Here is an 18514-nt window from a genome sequence, read left to right as displayed (position 1 = left end):
TTATTCATATAAAGGTAGTTAATTATGTCTTTGTTTATAGTAAACTTTCATTGACAAACTTATAGTTATAATATTTCTTTTCAAGCTCAAAGATTAGAACGACTCCGAAAAGAAAGACAAAACCAGATCAAATGCAAAAATATTCAGTGGAAAGAAAGAAATTCTAAGCAATCAGGTAAATGAAAATAATTTTAATTCTTAATTTGAGATTTATATGTTTAGGTTTCCATGTAAAAACTTTGTATTTTTAATGCATCCTTTTAAATCCTTTTGGCAGACAGCTCTTGTATTGTAAGGGTTTTTTGTTGTTGTTGTTTTTGCCAGTTCTAGGGCTTGAACTTAGGGCCTGGGCACTGTCCTTGATCTTTCTCAAGGCTAGAGCTCTACCACTTGAGCCACAGCACCACTGCTGACTTTTTTTTTTTTTCTATATATGTGGTACCAAGAAATTGAGCCTGGGTCTTCGTGCATGCTGGGTAAGAACTCTACCACTAGGCCAACTTCCTCACCCAAGTTTTGGTCTCTTTTACTTAGTGTGTATTCTTGCTGTCTTGTCTTATTTTTTTTTATTTTTTTATTTTTTCTTGCCAGTCCTGGGCTTGAGCTCAGGGCCTCAGCACTGTCCTTGAATTTTCTCAAGGCTAGAGCTCTACCACTCAAGCCTCAGCACCATTTCCAGCTTTTTTTTGGTATGTGGTACCGAGGAATCAAACCCGGGTCTTCGTGCATGCTAGGCAAGCACTCTACCACTAGGCCAAACTCCCAGCCCTTGCTGTCTTTTGATCACCATTCACTCTGAGTCACAGGGATTGAATCACACAGGAGACATTTTGTATATACTCATGCTAGTACTGTCTTCTTAGGGCCAAGGATTATTCTTTTTGTTTTGGACTACTTTCTGAGCTCTAGATTCACCTTTGCAGTTCTAATCTTGCTTTTTCTTTGCCATATTTGTAGTGCTACTAACAATCTTTTTTTGGATATCTGATAGCTGAAAATTATTGCATTGCTTATATTATATTGCTATTTTCTTTGTGTGTTCATATGATATACATATAAAGGTTGATACTATATTTTTTTCAACATTTCAATCTCAGGAGAAAGATAATTCAAAACTAAAGGGCTACTAAGGTATTCTATAATGGTTATATCATGTTTCCTAGATTTTTCTTTCTTTTTCTTTCTCTTGTAAGTAAAATATCTTCAATCTGTCTTCTATAGCCACCTAACATCTTCCAGTATCACCTTGGCATGTAATAGATACCTAAGAAATCTTTGTTGATTGTCTCCATAGAAATAGCAAAATTAGCAATTAAATGAACAGAAACATCTACCTAGTTCTGTGCTAGACATTTTATATGCATCATCTCTAATGCAACAACTTCTGTTGTTGTTTTGATGGTACTAAGGTTTGAACTTAGGGCCTCATATTTGCTAGGCAGGTGCTTTACCACTTAAGTTATGCCCTTGCTCCTTTTGCTTAGGTTTTTAATTTATTTTTTAATTTTTATTTTTTTAAATAGTCTTACGTTTATGCTTGGGCCAGCCCAGACCAGCATCCCCTGATTTATCCTTTTTGTATTTGGGAGGTCTGGGGTGACCACACTCAGCTTTTATTTGTTGAGATGGAGTCTTGCCAATTTCTTGCCTGGGTTGCCTTCTGTGATCTTCATGATTTCCATCACTTCCGAAGCTAGTATAGTGTGAGCCATGACTTTGTAAGGTATAGGTATTTTTTATAGATGATACAGCCTCAGAGGGATTAGGCTAACTTGCTAAAGTTATATAACTAGAATGTCGTAAAAGGAAAATATATTGTATCCAACTGTCTTTATAGAAGTGTCTGTGCTAAGCTTCACTTGAAGTTCTCCTTGCTTTCTTCTACAATTATAGACTACAATGTCCTCACAAAGTATGTTTTTCTTGACTTTCTAAATAATGACTTTGTAGAACCAGGAATCCCATTCCAAGTCAGATGTGGCGATATAGTCCCATAATCCCAACACTGTGGAGCTGAGACAAAAGATTCTTGGGATTTTGAGTTCGAGGCCAACTTGTGCTCCACCGCAAGAGTTTAGCTAAAAAAACAAATCCAACTTTCTTTCAAAAGAAGAATTCTCATTCTCTATGATTTCCTGTAGTTCTTGAATGAATGTCTCTTTAGTTTTGTCTTGATGCTTTAAAGTTTGATTGAGTAGTCTGTTGATCTAATATACCTGTCTTGGTTGTATAGAACATAAACTAAAAACTTTTTTAAATCATTTATGCTGTCCACTGTATTCAAAGTTCTGTATGTCTTAATGTAGGTCCTATTAATCCCCTCTTAATACAGAGCCAGTTTAATTAAACTCATTTTTTTGTTTTGTTTTAGTTTTGTTTTCGTGAGGCTTGAACTCTGGGCCTGGGTTCTGTGCCTGAGCTCTTCATTTAATGTTAATGCTCTACCATTTGAGCCACAGTGCCATTTCCAGTTTTCTGGTGGTTAAGTGGAGGTAAGAGTCTTATGACTTTCGTGCTATGCTGGCTTTGAACCATGATCCTCAGGTCTCAGCCTCCTTAGTAGCTAGGATTACAGGTGTGAGCCACTGGCACCCAGCTTAAACCCCTCTTTTTAGCCATACCTTATTTACCTTATTCACTTTCATACCTTAAATATTATAAATAAAAATAGCTGGGAGACAGTGGCGCACACCTGTAATCTAGCTATTTGGCAGGCTGAGGTCTAAGGATCAAGGTTGTAAGCCAGCCCCATCAGGAAAGGCTATGAGACCTCCAGTTAACAACCAAACCATAACAGCAGCAGCAACAACAAAGCCTAGATGTGGGAGCATGGTTGTAGTTGTAGAGTACTAGCCTTGAGCTGAAAAACAGAAGTCAGGCCCTGAGCTGTATCCTTAGTACTGGCACTTAAAAATAAAGGTGGAGACCAGAAGTTTAACCTAGTGATAGAGTGTTTGCCTAGAATTCATGAAAACCCAGGTTCAGTTCCTCAGTACCACATACATAGAAAATATTGGAAATGGTGCTGTGGCTCAAGTGGTAGAATTCTAGCCTTGAGAAAGCCCAAGGACAGTCCTTATGCCCTGAGTTCAAGCCCCAGGACTGGCCAAAAATTAAAAAAAATAAAATCATGATGGAGCTGGGTGTGGTGACTTATACCTTAATATTAGCTTCTCAGGAGGCTGAGATCTGAGGATCACAGTTCAGAGCCAGCTGGAACACTAAAGACCTTGAGACTCTTATCTCCAATTAACCACTAGAGAAAAAAAATAAAGGTGGGGAGGGTGTGTGTGTGTGTGTGGCATAATTGTAGAGTGATTGCCTAGCAAGTACAAATAAAATAACTGGACAAGGTGGCTCATGCCTGTAATCCTAGCTACTCAGGAGGCTGAGTTCTGAGGATCAAGGTTCAAAGCCAGCCCTGGCACAAAAGGACCTGAGACTCTTTCTCCAATTAACCTATAGAAATTGGGAAGTGTGGCTTGGCTCAAAGGTAGGGTGGTAACCTTGAGCTGAAGAGCTTAGGGGCAGCGCTCAGGCCGAGTTCAAGCCCTATTGCCCCTCCCCCGCCCCCCAAAATCCCTAGATTTTATTCCTTGGTACCACATACACAGAAAAAGCCAGAAGTGGTGCTGTGGCTCAAGTGGTAGAGCACTAGCCTTGAGAACGACAGTGCTCAGGCCCTGAGTTCAAGCCCCAGGAATGACCAAAAAAAAAAAAAAAGTGAATGAATAGATTTCAGCTCAAAATCTGATACATCTAATAAAGAAGAGTATTTTTGCTTGCTTTTCTCCCATTCATTCCTTGAAGTTATACTCATTTAAGTATTTTGTGGAATACCCAGGAGAAATGGAGTCCTCCTTTTCACTTTTATTTGCCCTTCTTGCTGTCTCTTAGATTTAATTGACTATGTTACTTAATTTCTAGAGAGGTTTCATAATATTGTTTTCTACATTTTGAAATGTTCACCTTGGTTCTGGCGAGACTACAGCCTGCCTGGTAGTCATTCTATCATAGTTAGATTGAACCTTACTAGCATCTGAATTTTTAGACAACATTTCATCTTTACTTCTTAGTATACTAGGTATCCTGAAGCATGCTAGAAAAGTATAGTTGACTTCTCTAGGCATCTGGGAATTTCTGTCCAGCTGGCTTGGTACCAAAATCTTGTCTCAGGATCCTGCCAAGGAGAGTTATAAGCATGAGCTACTAGCATCCTATTCAGACAATCTCTTGAACACATGCTGTCCTTGGCAAGAAATACATGCCTAATTTCTTTTAATCTTCCTTGGAATTTTACACAGAAAATTACTTATTCACCTTCTCATTCTTTTGTCTGCCTGTGTGTGTGTGTTGGTTCTGGGCATTGTCACTGAACTTTTGGGTTCAAGGCTAGCACTCTACCACTTCTGGCTTTTGGGGGGTAAATTACTTTTTTTCCCAGGCCACAAACTTTGATCCTCAGATCTCAACTTCTTGAGTAGCTGTGATGACAGGCATAGTCCATTGGTGTCATCCTGTGTGTGTGTGTGTGTATGTGTGTGCGCATGTATTTAAAAACAAGGCTGTATGAGATCACAGGATTGTTAATGTGGAGAAGGAAGAGGGCTGCCACTGAGCTCTATCAAATGCTCCTGGCTTTGACAATGAGAGTGTGAACAGCTAAGAAGCTGCAAAGGACTGCCTGAAACAGAAGATAATAACCTGTTAAGAGTCCTAGGAGGGCCAGAAGCCTGGCCTAGTGAGTGATAGAGTGCTTGCCTAGCATGCACAAAGCCCTGGGTTCTATTCCTCAGTACCACATACACAGAAAAAGCCTGAAGTGATGCTGTAGCTCAAGTGGTAGAGCATTAATTAGCCTTGAGAAAGCCCAAGGACAGTGCCTAGGCCCTCAGTTCAAGCCCCAGAACTAGCAAAAAAAAACAAAAAAAACCCCAAAGTTCCGGAAAAGCCAGTGAGAAGAATGTTTTCAAGCATCAAGTGATGAACTGGCTCAGATGCTTCCTGTAGGTTTGTGAGATGACGTTTAATGATTGGACAGAAGGCTTAGCAGCAAGGGAATTCTGGTGACTTGGGGCATGTGACTTGTGGCATGAATGCTTGATTGGAGTAGATTTGAGAGAACGGGATGAGATGAATTGGACAGCAAGAATATAAGCCAGAGCTAGACGCTGGTGCTGCACACCTGTAATCCAGCTACTCAGGAGACTGAAATCTGAGATTCATGATTCAAAACCAGGCAGGAAAGTCCATGACAATCCTATTTCCACTTAACCACCAAAAAAATGGAAATGGAACTCTTAACTCAAAGTAGTAGAGCACTAACCTTGAGCACAAATGCTCAGGGACAGCCCCAGGACCAGTTTAACAAAAAGAAAAAAGAAAATCTAGAACTTATAAAAAGATAATTTTAGTTACGATTTTAGAAAGTTCTATGTGAATATTTAGTAGTTCTGCTGATCTCTCTTAGTTTAATTTGACTTTGCTTTGGAATAAAGTTGAAGGTCTTCATTGCAGATTTTAAAATCTCAGGTTGATTTATTTTAAAAATTAAAGTGTGGGCAGTCTCTCTTATTCACAAAATGAAAAAAGTATAATAATCTCCATGTATTTATCATCTCCTACCACCTTGATTGATAATTCAGATTAAATGGTCTTTGGAAAAATCTGGAACTGACATCTTGATTCACTAATGAATGGGAATGAAAATTCTGATGTAAATAGTAATTTAATTTTAATTCTTTCAATCATTATTTTATTTATATAACAAAATTTATTGAGTGCCTGATTGGTTCTTTTGCACCTTAATGGCCAAGAACAGAGTGCAAATCCTTGCCCTGCTTCTTATGTGGTCTATCTAGACCAGTCAAAATAGTCTAAGCTTACTTCCACATCGTTGTAATTCTAGACTCCTCCTCCTAGGCTTGTTATGAGAGACATTGGCTTGCGTAGTAAATGTTGCCTAAATGTCATTCCTCTTTTTCCTAGTCTTCATGTTTACCATCCATATTTTTCTGCTAGATGCCATTGAGTCTGTGAGAGAAATAGATGTGATCCTATCCTTAAAAATCAAGAATTTTAAAATCATGAAATATGAGAGTCATGAGAAATCGTTGATACCTTCTAGTTAATTTTATTAAACCCAGAGAGGTTTAGCAAATAATTCATTGCATAGCTAGCTAGTCGTGACAAAGCTGAGTTAAAGCTCAGGTGCCTACCTACTTTTCTTTTTCTTTTTTTTTGCCAGTCCTGGGCTTTTGCTCAGGGCCTGAGCACTGTCCTTAGACTTTCTCAAGGCTAGAGTTCTACCACTTGAGCCTCAGCACCACTTCTGGATTTTTTCTATGTATGTGGTACCGAGGAATTGAACCCAGGTCTTTGTGCATGCAAGGCAAGCACTCTACCACTAGGCCTAACTCCCGGCCCCCCGCTTTTCTTTTTTTTTTTCCTTTTCTTATAGAACAACCATTCCATTCTTTTTTTTTTTTTTGCCAGTCCTGGGCTTAAGCTCAGGGCCTGAGGACTGTCCTTGGGATTTCTCAAGGTTAGAGCTCTACCACTTGAGCCTCAGCACCACTTCTGGCTTTTTCTGTGTATGTAGTACCAAGGAATCGAACCCGGGTCTTTGTGCATGCTGGACAAGCACTCTACTACCACTACGCCAAACTCACAGCCCAACAACCATTCCATTTGTGTCTGAATCGTTCCTCTTCCTTAATCTAGTCCTTCTAAGTAGATAGTCCTGGCCTACATATTTTCTAATGCTCTGCACTTTCATTATGCAAACATTGAAGTTTATGTGAAGCTTTCTTTTTTTTTTTTTTTTTTTTTTTTCCAGTCCTGGGCTTGAGCTCAGGGTCTGAGCACTGTCCTTGGACTTTTTCAAGTCCAGAGCTCTATCACTTGAGCCTCAGCACCACTTCCGGCTTTTTTCTATGTATGTGGTACCGAGGAATCGAATCCGGGTCTTCATGCATGCTAGGCAAGCACTTTAACCACTAGGCCAAACTCCCGGCCATGTGAAGCTTTCTGTACAATGTCAGACTTGAACTGTCCCTAGATACTCCCTCCTAAAGATTCCAGGGCCGACATTTTAGAGAAAGTAGGCAAGCTGTCTGTAATCACAAAGGTGTTTTTATTTTTCTCTTGTATCTCAGCCCAGGAGTTAAAGTCACTGTTTGAAAAAAAATCTCTCAAAGAGAAGCCTCCAACTTCTGGAAAGCAGTCCATATTATCTGTGCGCCTGGAACAGTGCCCTCTACAGCTGAATAACCCTTTTAATGAGTATTCCAAATTCGATGGCAAGGTAAGTAAAAGCCTGAGTTACTTTGTCCCTTTAAATACAACTACACTTGTGTAGCATTGTTATTTTTGCTGTTACTATTATTGTTGTTATATTTAAAGTTTCGAAAGTATCTTGATAATTATAGAATATTCTAGATATAAAAAAAGTAAGAAGAGGAGCTGGGAGTTTGGCCTAGTGGGACAGTGCTTGCCTAACATGCACGAAGCCCTGGGTTTGATTCCTCCATACTACATGCACAGGAAAAGTCAGAAGTGATGCTGTGGCTCTAGTGGTAGAGAGCCAGCCTTGAGAAAGCCCAAGACAGTGCTCAGGCCCCTGAATTCAAGCATCAGGACTGGCAAAACACAAAAAAATGTTCCTTGAAAAAAGTAAGAAGAATTTGGGCACAGGGTTATTTTCACAGTAATATAATTGGGAGGATTAAAACAAAACAGTTTTGTAGGGCACCAGTGCCTCACAACTTATAATCCTAGCTACTCAGGAGGTTGTCAGAGCCAGCCTGGGCACAAAAGTCTATGAGACTCTTATCTCCACTTAACCACCAGAAAACTGAAAGTGGCACTGTGGCTCAAGTGGTGTAGAGCGCTAGCCTTGAGCTGAAAAGCTCAGGGACAGCGCCCAGGCTGAGTTCAAGCCCCACAAACTACCAAAAAACAAACGAACAACCCCCCCCAAACCAGTCCTGATATCCTTGTTCTTTCCCTGTTATGTATATGTTATATATCTGAAGACTCTGTGTGTGCGTGTGTGTGTGTGCCCACGCGCGTGCGTGTGTGCATGCATGTGCAGGTGCGTGTGTGTGTGTGTGTGTGTGCGTGTGCATGCCAGTCCTGGTGCTTGAACTCAGGGCCTAGGCACTGATTCTGAGCTTTTTATACTCAAGGCTAGCCCTCTACCACTTGAACCACAGTGCTACTTACAGCTTTTTCTGTTTTTGTGGTACTGAGAAATCAAACCCAGGGTTTGATTCCAAGCAAGCAGCTCTACCACTTAAGCCACATTCCCAGCCCCATCTGAAGACTTTCAAAATTCTTCTAAATACATACACACACATTTTAGAGCAAGGAAAGAATATAAAAATATACATATTTATTTGCCTGTTTTATCTCCTAACTATGTCTGAGAATTTGGCCTAATTGGATTTTATTAACCAGTGTCTGCCTATATCTGGAACGCCTTGACATTGATACTGAGAGGCAATTTGCATCATCTTGTCTGATTTTTTACGTAACTGCAGGAATTGTTGAGCTTGAGATCTATTTCAGAATTCCAGCTATTCCTTTGCATTCAGTCATTCTCTGCAGGGGGCTCCTGTTTTGTACTTGCTATGAAGGATGTCTTTCTTTTTATCTAGTTCATTCTAACTATATACTGTTATAAAATTAAAGTACATTTGTTTTCCCTTTAGAAAAATGGCTAGTTTCAGATGAAGCCTGGTTCCATGTGTAGCACCCCTCCCCCATTCTCTGTTGCTCTGTACCTCTGTGCTGCATTGAGCTGAGCAGAGTCTTTTTCAGGAGACAGTAGCAGTTGATTTTTATATTTATTGCTATTATGTTTGTTGCTTGCATAGTTGTGGGGATGTTGAGTGATAGCTTGAAGGGCTCATATACAGTTTGTCTTATTTCAGCACTATTGCAATTAATAAACATACAGCTCTTTGCTTATGTTTGCATTTTTCCTTTTCACATGCTAGTTCTGTAAGTTGTCATCTTGAGCAGAGATTTTTTTCTGGGAAACGTTTTGCCTCAGAAATTCAGCCTGTTACTATATGTTGAAGTCAGTATCAATGAGTTTGTAGATATTTGTAGGCAAGAAGAGAAAAAGTAACCCTTTCTAAAATGTAATATAATTATATATGATTGCCTTATTAATGCATTATAGATAATGTGTAAGTAACATAAAGATCCTAACATAGTCTGGAGTTTCCTCAAGAAATGTAGATTGAATCAATGAAGCTTCTTTTTTAACCTGTTTATGTGCCTTCTTCCTGTAATAAAGTAGGAAACAGAAGGAAAGTTCTATCAGCCTTAGGAAAACGTGGGGTTGGACTGCAAAGGATTAAAAATAAATATATTACAGTTAAATCAGATAAGTGAGAAGTAACCACTGTGTGATATAATCTCATAGCTTAAGAACTTAATTACTAAAATAATTATGTCATAATTCATCCATGCCAACAAAATAGCTCAGACCTTTTAAAATATGGCACTCAGAATTTTTTTGTATCTTTAGGTTGAGTTTAGATTTGTCAGGTTGTATAGGCCAGCTGACTTTTGTACAATGAGAAATACATTTTTAAAAAACATAAACCATTTCCCAGTCACACAGGAATTATTTTTGTTAGATGTGTATTTACACTGAAGACTTTGCAGTCTGCAAAGGAAAGTCACCATTATACATTGGTTAAAAAAAAGATTTATATGTTGATAAGTCTATCTTATATGATGGTATTTTCTTATTATCCTACATATTACAATTGCTAAAAATACAATTAAATCCTTGTTCTCATCTATTATTTAATATTGATGTGTTTGGCAGATACGTAATGAAAATGGCTAATATTTGAAGGATATTGTACTGTACATATTAAATTAGTCTTTATCTTTCTGAAATGCATCAATATAATATTCAATGACATCTCTATGATTAATAGAGAATTATACTTGAGTCGAGCCTTTTTGTAACCTAGAAATTAAAATGACTATTCAAATAACACCTCAAAATGATCAAATTAGCATTTTGTGATTGCATAATAATGGGATTGTAGTAGTTATAACAGCACCATAGCTGCCTCTAGAGTTAAGATCATGTCAACCCCTCGGTAATAAAGCCTTTTCCGTGCAAGTCGACTTTAATAATTTCCAGATTGATTCTTACCATAAATCATCCGACCCTCAGCACTAAATTTTTGTTACTGTTGTAACTTAAAATTATTTTATTTTTATTCAGCTCATATATGAGAAATGAAATGAGTGGCCTGTTTTAATGATTCACTATCTTGTCATTGGAATTGCATGCTTTTACCTCAAATGTAAGAAAGAATTATTTCTTGTATTTATTTTTATCTCTTTTATCCTATCCCTGTTCCCCTTGTCCCCATAATATACATATACATACATGTATATATACTATTTTATGTATAAATTTTTTATTCCTGTAGCTGGTTTGTGATTTATTAATTTCTTTTTTTGTGGCTGATTAATACTTTTTTGGGGGGAGTGGGTCAGGGGCTTGAACTCTGGGCCTGAGTGCTGTCCCTGAATTCTTCAGCTCAAGGCTACCGCCCTACCCCTTGAACCATAGCCCCACTTCCCATTTTCTCATGGTTAATTGGAGATAAGAGTCTCAGGTTATTTATTGCATGGGCTGGCTTTGAATGCAATCCTCAGATCTCAGCCTCCTGAGTAGCTGGGATTACAGGCATGAGCCACCTGCCCAGCCTGGTTAATACTTTTTAAGGCATAAAACTGAGAGGGATTAGCTATACTTAGGCCTATAGTTGTAGGCCTGTTGTAGTTGTAACAAATCTTTGGCATACATATACTTGTGTGTGTATACATATGTATACCCCTATATATACATATATGTGTGAATGTGTGTGTATATGTGTATGTGTGTGAATGTGCTAAAGCCACTAAAATATGTATAGGTTTTTTTCCCCTATAAATATTCACAATGCTTTTCTTGGGAATAATGCTTGCCTTATTTACATAATTAACTGAGTTGCTTAGGTCTCTTGAGTAAATGGTACATAATTGGGGAGAGAAAGGGACAGGGAAGAGTTTTGGGTCTAATTAAATATGCTAAAAAACTACTTAATTATGTATTTCCACAAGAGACTAGCTGCTGTGAAATCTTTAAGATTAAACTGTATTAGATTTGAAGAAAGGATGTTGTTTTTACTTTAAAATTACAATCATATTGTATTAAGCAGGTGAATCTAGAATACTTAACTATTTGGGCAAACTGAATTGTTGGTTTTGGTGAATCTGAGAGTAAATGTCTTTGCTTTTGTGCTATATTAAAAAATCTGCACATTATTATAATTTATAATTTTAAAAATTACTGTTGGTTAATAAAATTTTAAGATGTGGAATTGAGAGGAAACTATACTTATGCCTGTTTTTTGTTAAAGTTGTGAATTTGTTTTAATCTTTTTTCTTTTGTAACTTATATTTTTGGCAGAATGATGATACTCTCTGTGATTTGCTTTGGATCTATCTGTTATTCTGTTTATTATTGATCATTTGAAAGAGGTACAAGGCAATCTGCCAAAGAATTTTAGGGGATGCTTTGATCAGATAAGGCAAAAATCAAGCTTGCCACTGCTTAAGTTCTTTGGCACTGTTGAGAAAGGACCTGTGTCACTTTATTTATAAAATAAAGCCTCTTTCTAGGTTGCGACATCAGAAAACTTGATGCGCCAGGCCTCCTAGTTTCACAGGATATGAAAAATGTTGGTTGTGTGTGCAGTTGCTTTGAGGTGATGAGGGAATGTGTTCTAGTAAGGGGCAGTGAACATGCAGTATCAGTTCTTTCGGTTTTGTTTTGTTTTGTTTTTGTAATGGGACCTGGACCTGGACCTGGACCTGGGTGCTGTCCCTGAGCGTTTCAGCTCAAGACTACCGCCCTACCCCTTGAGCTGCAGCACCACTTGCAGTTTTTCTGGTGCTTAATTGGAGATAAGAGTCTCACAGACTTTAGTTCCTGGGCTGGCTTTGAATTGTGATCCTGAGACCTCAGCCTCCTGAGTAGCTAGGATTACAGATGTGAGCCACCTTGCCTGGCTCATGCAGTACCAGCTTTAAATGCTCTAGAGTATGCAGATTGTCTTCCCTCTTTCAAATGAGGATTGATTGATTGCAGTGCTAGGGGTGGAACCTAGATCCTCATGCATGCTAGGTAACTTGCACCACTATGTTGCATCCCAGCCCTAAGAGAGAGGGTGTGTGCATGCGCTCACACAAGTGCTGATTCTAGGGCTTGAACTCAGGGCCCAGGTGTGTCCCTGAGCTTTTTTGCTCAAGACTGGTGCTGTAACACTTTAGCCACAGATCCTCTACTTACAGTTTTTTTGGTGGTTAGTTGGAGTTAAGCATTTCATTGATTTTTCTGCTTGTACTGCCTTTGAACTGTGATCTAAGGATCACAGTCATTAAGGATCAGTCATTATAGCTGTCACCTGGCTGAACATTGTGCTTCAAGAAGTGAATCTAAAATATGCCCTTTCATGCCTTATCTTATTCTTAAGGAGATCTCATTTCCTTATGAAAATTTTGTATCATATAAAGTTTAGTTAAATAAATTTACATTTTTTTCTGTTTTTCTTGTTCATCTTTTTAATTTGTGCTGGTCTTGGGCTTGAACTTAGGGCCTGGACATGGTACCTGAGCTTAAAAAATTGTTTTTTCTCAAGGCTGGCACTCTACCACTTGAGTCATAGCTGCACTTTTTGCTTTGTTTTTGGTGGGGGTGGGGGGGGAGGGGGAACGGGAGCGACGGCGGTGTTTTTAATTGGAGATAAAGAGTCTCATAGACTGTCTGCCCAGTCTGGCTTTGAGCCATAATTCTCAGATTTCTACTTCCTGAGTAGCTAGGATTGATTATAGGCATGAGCCTCCTGTGCCTGGCTGTTTGTCTGTTTCTTATTACAGATACATTAGTCAGGAAATAAAAACAAAAAGAGGGTTTTCTTCTACATAAGCTCTAGAATGAAATGATTATAGTCTATCTTCCTCCTAAGGATTGAGAAGAAGCTTGTTTTGTAGGACCTACATGTAGCCCAGAGAAAATAGCAAATACCCCATTGCTGTTGCTGTCTGTTTCTGAAGTAGAGGAGTAACAATGTCTCTCTTATAATTTATTAGATCATTGATAGGAAAAAGTGAGAGGAACCTGGATTCTGGGTAGCTTGTTCTTTTTGTTGGTTGATTGGTTGGCTGTCGGGCTTGAGTTTAGGGCCTAGGTGCTTTTGTTCAAGGGTAGAATTCTACTACTTTGAACCACAGCTCTACTTCCAGTTTTCTGGTGGTTTATTGAAGATCTAGGACTTTCCTGCCCAGTCTGGCTTTGAATTGTGATACTCAGATATCAGTCTCCTGAGTAGCTAGGATTGTAGGCATGCCACTGGTTGGTACCAACTTAGGTTAGTGTTTTTAAACAAGAGTTGTAACAGACTATGTGAAGCTATAAGTTCAGGAATCTGCCTGTGTCAGTTCAGGATTCCTGTGGGCTTATAGCCCCTTACTTCTCATAGGAAGATGAAGAAAAATAATTCATTTGTTTGTTTGTTCATTCGTTCATTCATCGTGAATAGCTTTTTTTTTTTTTTAATTGTAAAGGTGATACTCAGAGGGGTTACAGTTATATAAGTCAGGTAATGAGTACTTTTTTTTTCCTGGGGTTTAAACTCAGGGTCTGAGCATTGTCCTTGGGCTTTCTCAAGGCTAGAGCTTTACCACTTGAGCCACAGTACCACTTCTGGCTTTTTCTATGTATGTGCTAGCTGAGGAATTGAACTGTGTCTTCGTGCATGCTAGGCAAGCACTCTACCACTAGGCCAAACTCCCAGCCCTAGCATATTTCTTTTTGAACAATGTTATCTCCACCTTCATTTCTCCCAGGCTTTCTCCTCCTACCTTCTTTCACCTCAAGTTGTATGTATAGTTAATTTCAAACATGTGTCTAGTGAGTATCACTGCAGTTCACCCTTTGTAGTCTTGCTGTGTCTGTGCCTCCCCTTCCCTCTCCCAATCAGATAAACTTATATACAAGACAAAAGATTCAGAAATAAATAGCAGTGATAAAAGGGAAAACAAAGGAAAAAGGCAAAGGAACTGTAAGCAGTACAATAAAAACCTCTTGTTTCCATATCTTGGAGTTCATTTTAGGAAGTATCATTTTATATGAGCATAGGTCAATAGCTGTTTATTAAACATCTGTTAGAATGGTAGTTAGATATTAGTAACTGCTTAGAAGTTTAATAAAATGTTAATAATCTACCTACTTGATTCAGCTAAATTTTAGTCTGTAACTATAAGAGGAATGTTTGCCTTGACAAGTGCTTAAAAAGCAGAACCAGTTCCAGTTCATATAGACAACTGTGACTTTGATTGTGTTAACTTGTTAGGAAGTAACCACTCCTCTGTTAGAAACTGTTTTAACAGGGAAACTGCAGAGAGCATGGGGGAAGGGGTAATTCATGAGTGCTAATTGCTTGGCTGTTAATTTTCATAAGTGTTGATAGAAGCAGTTCCTTAAATTAAACTTTGTTTAAAATGTATCAGGGGAAATATTCCACAATGTCGAGCCTGAAGTGAAAATTAATATGAATGCTGTGGCAATTAACACATACTGGTTAATAGCTTTTAGCAGCATTTTGGGATGATAGTCCTTAAATACATTTTTGCATGCTGCTCTTGTTTCAGCATTGTTCCAGTCTATGTCTGGATAATTATGAACAAATGTTTTCTACAATTATTGGGATTAAGTAGCTCTCTTCAATGAAAGTCACTTAAAACTTTACAGAAAAGCATGAAGCCACTAAGTAATATGGAAAACTTAAAAAGGTCAGAGAAATTGAATTCATGGTTTTTTTTTAATGCCCTTAGAGGAAAATGCTTTGCATCTGAACTTGGAAAATTACTATTATCATGGGAATGATCCCTTCTAATATGTTAAGCCACTTAGACTTCAGGGTCTTTTTCCAAAAAATTATAGCCTGGGCCTCTTAGTGTTGGCTGTTTTTCTCTCCCAGTAGCTTTTGCTTATTGCTTCCAGCCTAAGGCCCTTTGGGCTGCATTCTCTTCCACCTACCCAATCTGGACTGCCCTGCTCCCACCTCCCAGAAAAGGTGGCTAAGAATGAAGTTGGCTGCATAACCCTGCATCTCCCTTTTCTTCCCCTTCTTCCTCACTCCTTCTTTAGGAAGAGTTCTCCTAGGGTTCCACACAAGAACCTAGTAATGAGACAAATCCAGGGTGATTGTGTTTTGAATTAAGTTGTCTCATTTTTCCATTGGCTTTATTTTATATATCTTTTTAAGAAAAACAAAGTATCACCATGATATTAACAATTACTGTATTGGATACTCTTCTCTGTAACTTATTTTGCTGGCCTTTCTTTACATAAAACAGTTTTTTTTAGTCATTTCTCTTCCTAAAAGAAAGGATTAGGTATATTCTACATTTTCACAGGTTGGTGTCTACTACTAGAAGGATTAAAGTCAATAAAGACATCTTTCAATGAGATTATTTTCTCTCTACCCCTCTATTGACATTCTCCTCTTGGTACCTGATGTTACATTGGAATTCCCTTGGGATTGTTGTCTGAATGGATTTTAAAATAGGGAAGAATCTTATAACAAAAGAAAACCTTTTAGTAGTTAGTTTATGTCATATTGTTAAAACTAGCTTGTATTCTGAGATCTCTGTCTAGGCATCACTTCTGCAGTTTGTTCTGGATGATTCCAGATAGTGGTTGGTCTCCTCTGGTTACGAAGTCATCTTCTCAGCCAGCCTGATGGCTCACACCTATAATCCTAGCTACTCAGGAGGCTGAGACCTGAGGATCATAGTTCAAAGCCAGCCCAGCCAGGAGAGGAAAGTCTCGTGACACTCTTATGTCCAATAAACTACTCCGAAAATGGCTAGAAATGGTGCTGTGGCTCAAGTGTTAGAGCTCTAGCCTTGAGCACAAAGAAGCTCGGGGATCACTACTCTTGGATTCAAGCCCCAGGACCACCCCCCCCCCCAAAAAAAGGAAAGTTATCTCATCAAAGGTAGAATGTTAGCATTTTCAAAGCTTTTCAAATAAGGCAGAATTTTTCAGTTGGAAGAAAATACCTGTTGGGCTTACATTAAGGTCCTAATTTGATACCCACTTTCTATGTGACATTGGGTATACTATTTTGTCTCTTTGAGCCTGTTTTCATGTCTACAAAATGAGGTTACTATTAATCTTAAAATACTGTAAGGATTCATGAAGACCACTTTTGGCCTGGTAGACACCTAGGTCATGATCCTGCTCTTTTTAGGCTTCTCATAGCTGGCTGACAGGCATATGTCACCACAACCAGCTTCTTCCATTGAGAATGAGTCTCATGACTTTTTTTTTTTTTGCCAGTCCTGAGCTTGAGCTCAGGGTCTGAGCACTGTCCTTGGATTTTCTCAAGAACTCTACCACTTGAGCCTCAGCACCACGTCTGGCTTTTTTTTTTTTTTTTTTTGTATGTGATGTAGAGGAACCTGGGTCTTCATGTATGCTAGGCTCTACCACTAGGCCAAACTCCGCGTCCCCCCCCCCCATTGGTTTTGAATTCTTTTTTTTTTTTTTTTTTTTTTGAGGGTCATGGGGCTTGAACTCAGCCTGGGTGGTGTCCCTGAACTCTTCAGCCCAAGGCTACCACCCTTCCCCTGGACCTGGGCATTTTTCCTGAGCTCTACAGCTTTAGGCTTCCACCCTACCCTTGAGCCAAGCCCCACTTTCTATTTTTTAGAGGCTTACTGGAGATAAGAGTCTCAGGTCCTTTTGTGCCAAGGCTGGTTTTGAACCTTGATCCTCAGATCTTAGCCTCCTGAGTAGCTGGATTACAGGCATGAGCCAGCTCATGAGCCAGTTGCATCTTATGTTCTTGCTTGGCTTTTTCATTGCTGGTACTTTACAACTTGAACTACACCCATGGTCAAGGTTTTTTGTTTGTTTGTTTTGTTTTGTTTTGGCTGGTTAATTAGAGATAGAGTCATTCAAACTTTTCTGCCTGGATTGAATTTGAACTTGGATCATCAGATCTCAGCTTCCTAAGTAGCTAGGATTACTGTATGAGCCAGTGACTTACAAAAACAATTAAATGAATTATTATAACAAAGGTGTGATATAGGCCATGGCATCTCTATTTTACAGATGACAGGATGGGCTGAGAGAGACTAAGTGACTTGCTCAAAGATACTAATAGATGGCAGAGTTAGTATGAAACTCCTTTTTCCTATATTGTTTTATTGACATTGTTATGAAGAAAACCACTGTTGATATTTGAAAAGTTTTCAGTAATGGATTCAAAAGCTGATAGACTGGTCTAGTTTTTGTTTTGTTTTGGCCATACAAGAAATTGAAGCCAGGTTATCTGGCATCATGCATGCTAGCAAGCCCTCTACCACTTATGCTCCAGCCCTTTTCATTTTTTTGAGAGATGATTTCATCACCTTTCTGCCCAGGCTGATCTTGATGTCCTAGAACTTGTGATCCTTTTGCTTTCTTTGGGATTACAGGTATACACCACCACATTCCACTGGTTTAGATTTTCTTATCAGTTTATATGGATTGAATTAGTTACTGCATCTTAGTAAGACAAGATCCCGTTATTTGTAAAAAGGAAGAAAGATAGGGGCTGATAAAATGGGAAAGGCTTCCTCATAGAGTCCAACATGTGTGCCACAGATGTTTTGTTTCTTTCTATTGAATTCTCTGGTTTTCCAAGCATATTCACTTTTACATTGCCATCCACAGTCTCAGTCCAAACATTTACTATATTCTGGTTCTAGAAATAAGATGTGGCTTACTGCCCTGGGAGAACTTGAAGACAAGAGTGGTTGTGTAGTCAGCAAGTAGAGGAACCACACTTTTTCTACAGGATTGTGCCCAGTGCTGGGACTGACAGTGGTTGGTGGCTTCAGATGTATCTGGTTGAGCAGAGAAATAGACTGGTAAACAGTTAGCTGTTGAGTAAGTGACAGGTACTGGAGTAGAGATCATTACAGAAGATTCTTGGAGCGTGGAGTAGCATTGATAAATAGTGGGTGAGTGGGAGCTTTGATCTGACCTGCTTCTTATCCAGTGTGTTTGTCTCCATTTCTGTTTATTAATTCCTAAAGAGCAGGGAGTTCAGCTCTGGTCATTCTTACAATGAAGCCTAGAATGGCCCTCTGCACACACAAATACGGAAACACTTTTAAGTGGCAGTGATAAAATTCAAATGTCATTACTCTTTGAAGCTTGCAACTATGTGGCTCTGTCATAAGAGCTGTTTTATTAATATCTCCACTCCTTTCTGTTCATTTGAAGTTTTAACACCTAGACAAAGACACATGTAAGAAAGTAAGTTTAGGAAATTTGCAAAATATGCTACTAAGCAACCAAAGATTAAATTGATTTGTTATGCATGCATTTAGCTGCAATTCATTTTAATTGTCTGTATGAAGTTAAAAAGTA

The 18514-nt window shown here is 38.7% G+C and overlaps 1 protein-coding gene across 6 annotated transcripts in view; it reads left to right on the top strand.

Moving 5' to 3' along the window:
* The window catches only part of Mapkap1 (MAPK associated protein 1), a 233782-nt gene that overhangs the window by 31595 nt on the left and 183673 nt on the right, over positions 1-18514 (top strand). For all 6 annotated transcript variants that reach the window (XM_090330646.1, XM_090330643.1, XM_090330642.1 and 3 more), the window contains exons 3-4: positions 86-175; positions 7158-7306. In XM_090330646.1, coding sequence (XP_090186772.1) covers positions 86-175; positions 7158-7306 — 239 coding nt within the window. The remainder of the gene's footprint in view (positions 1-85; positions 176-7157; positions 7307-18514) is intronic.

Source organism: Megascapheus bottae, chromosome 3, assembly GCF_031878675.1.
Source record: "Megascapheus bottae isolate mThoBot1 chromosome 3, mThoBot2.hap1, whole genome shotgun sequence".
Classification (NCBI taxonomy): Eukaryota; Metazoa; Chordata; class Mammalia; order Rodentia; family Geomyidae; genus Megascapheus; species Megascapheus bottae.
Note: the sequence above shows the minus strand (reverse complement) of the source record. Positions and strands in the feature narration are given on the sequence as shown.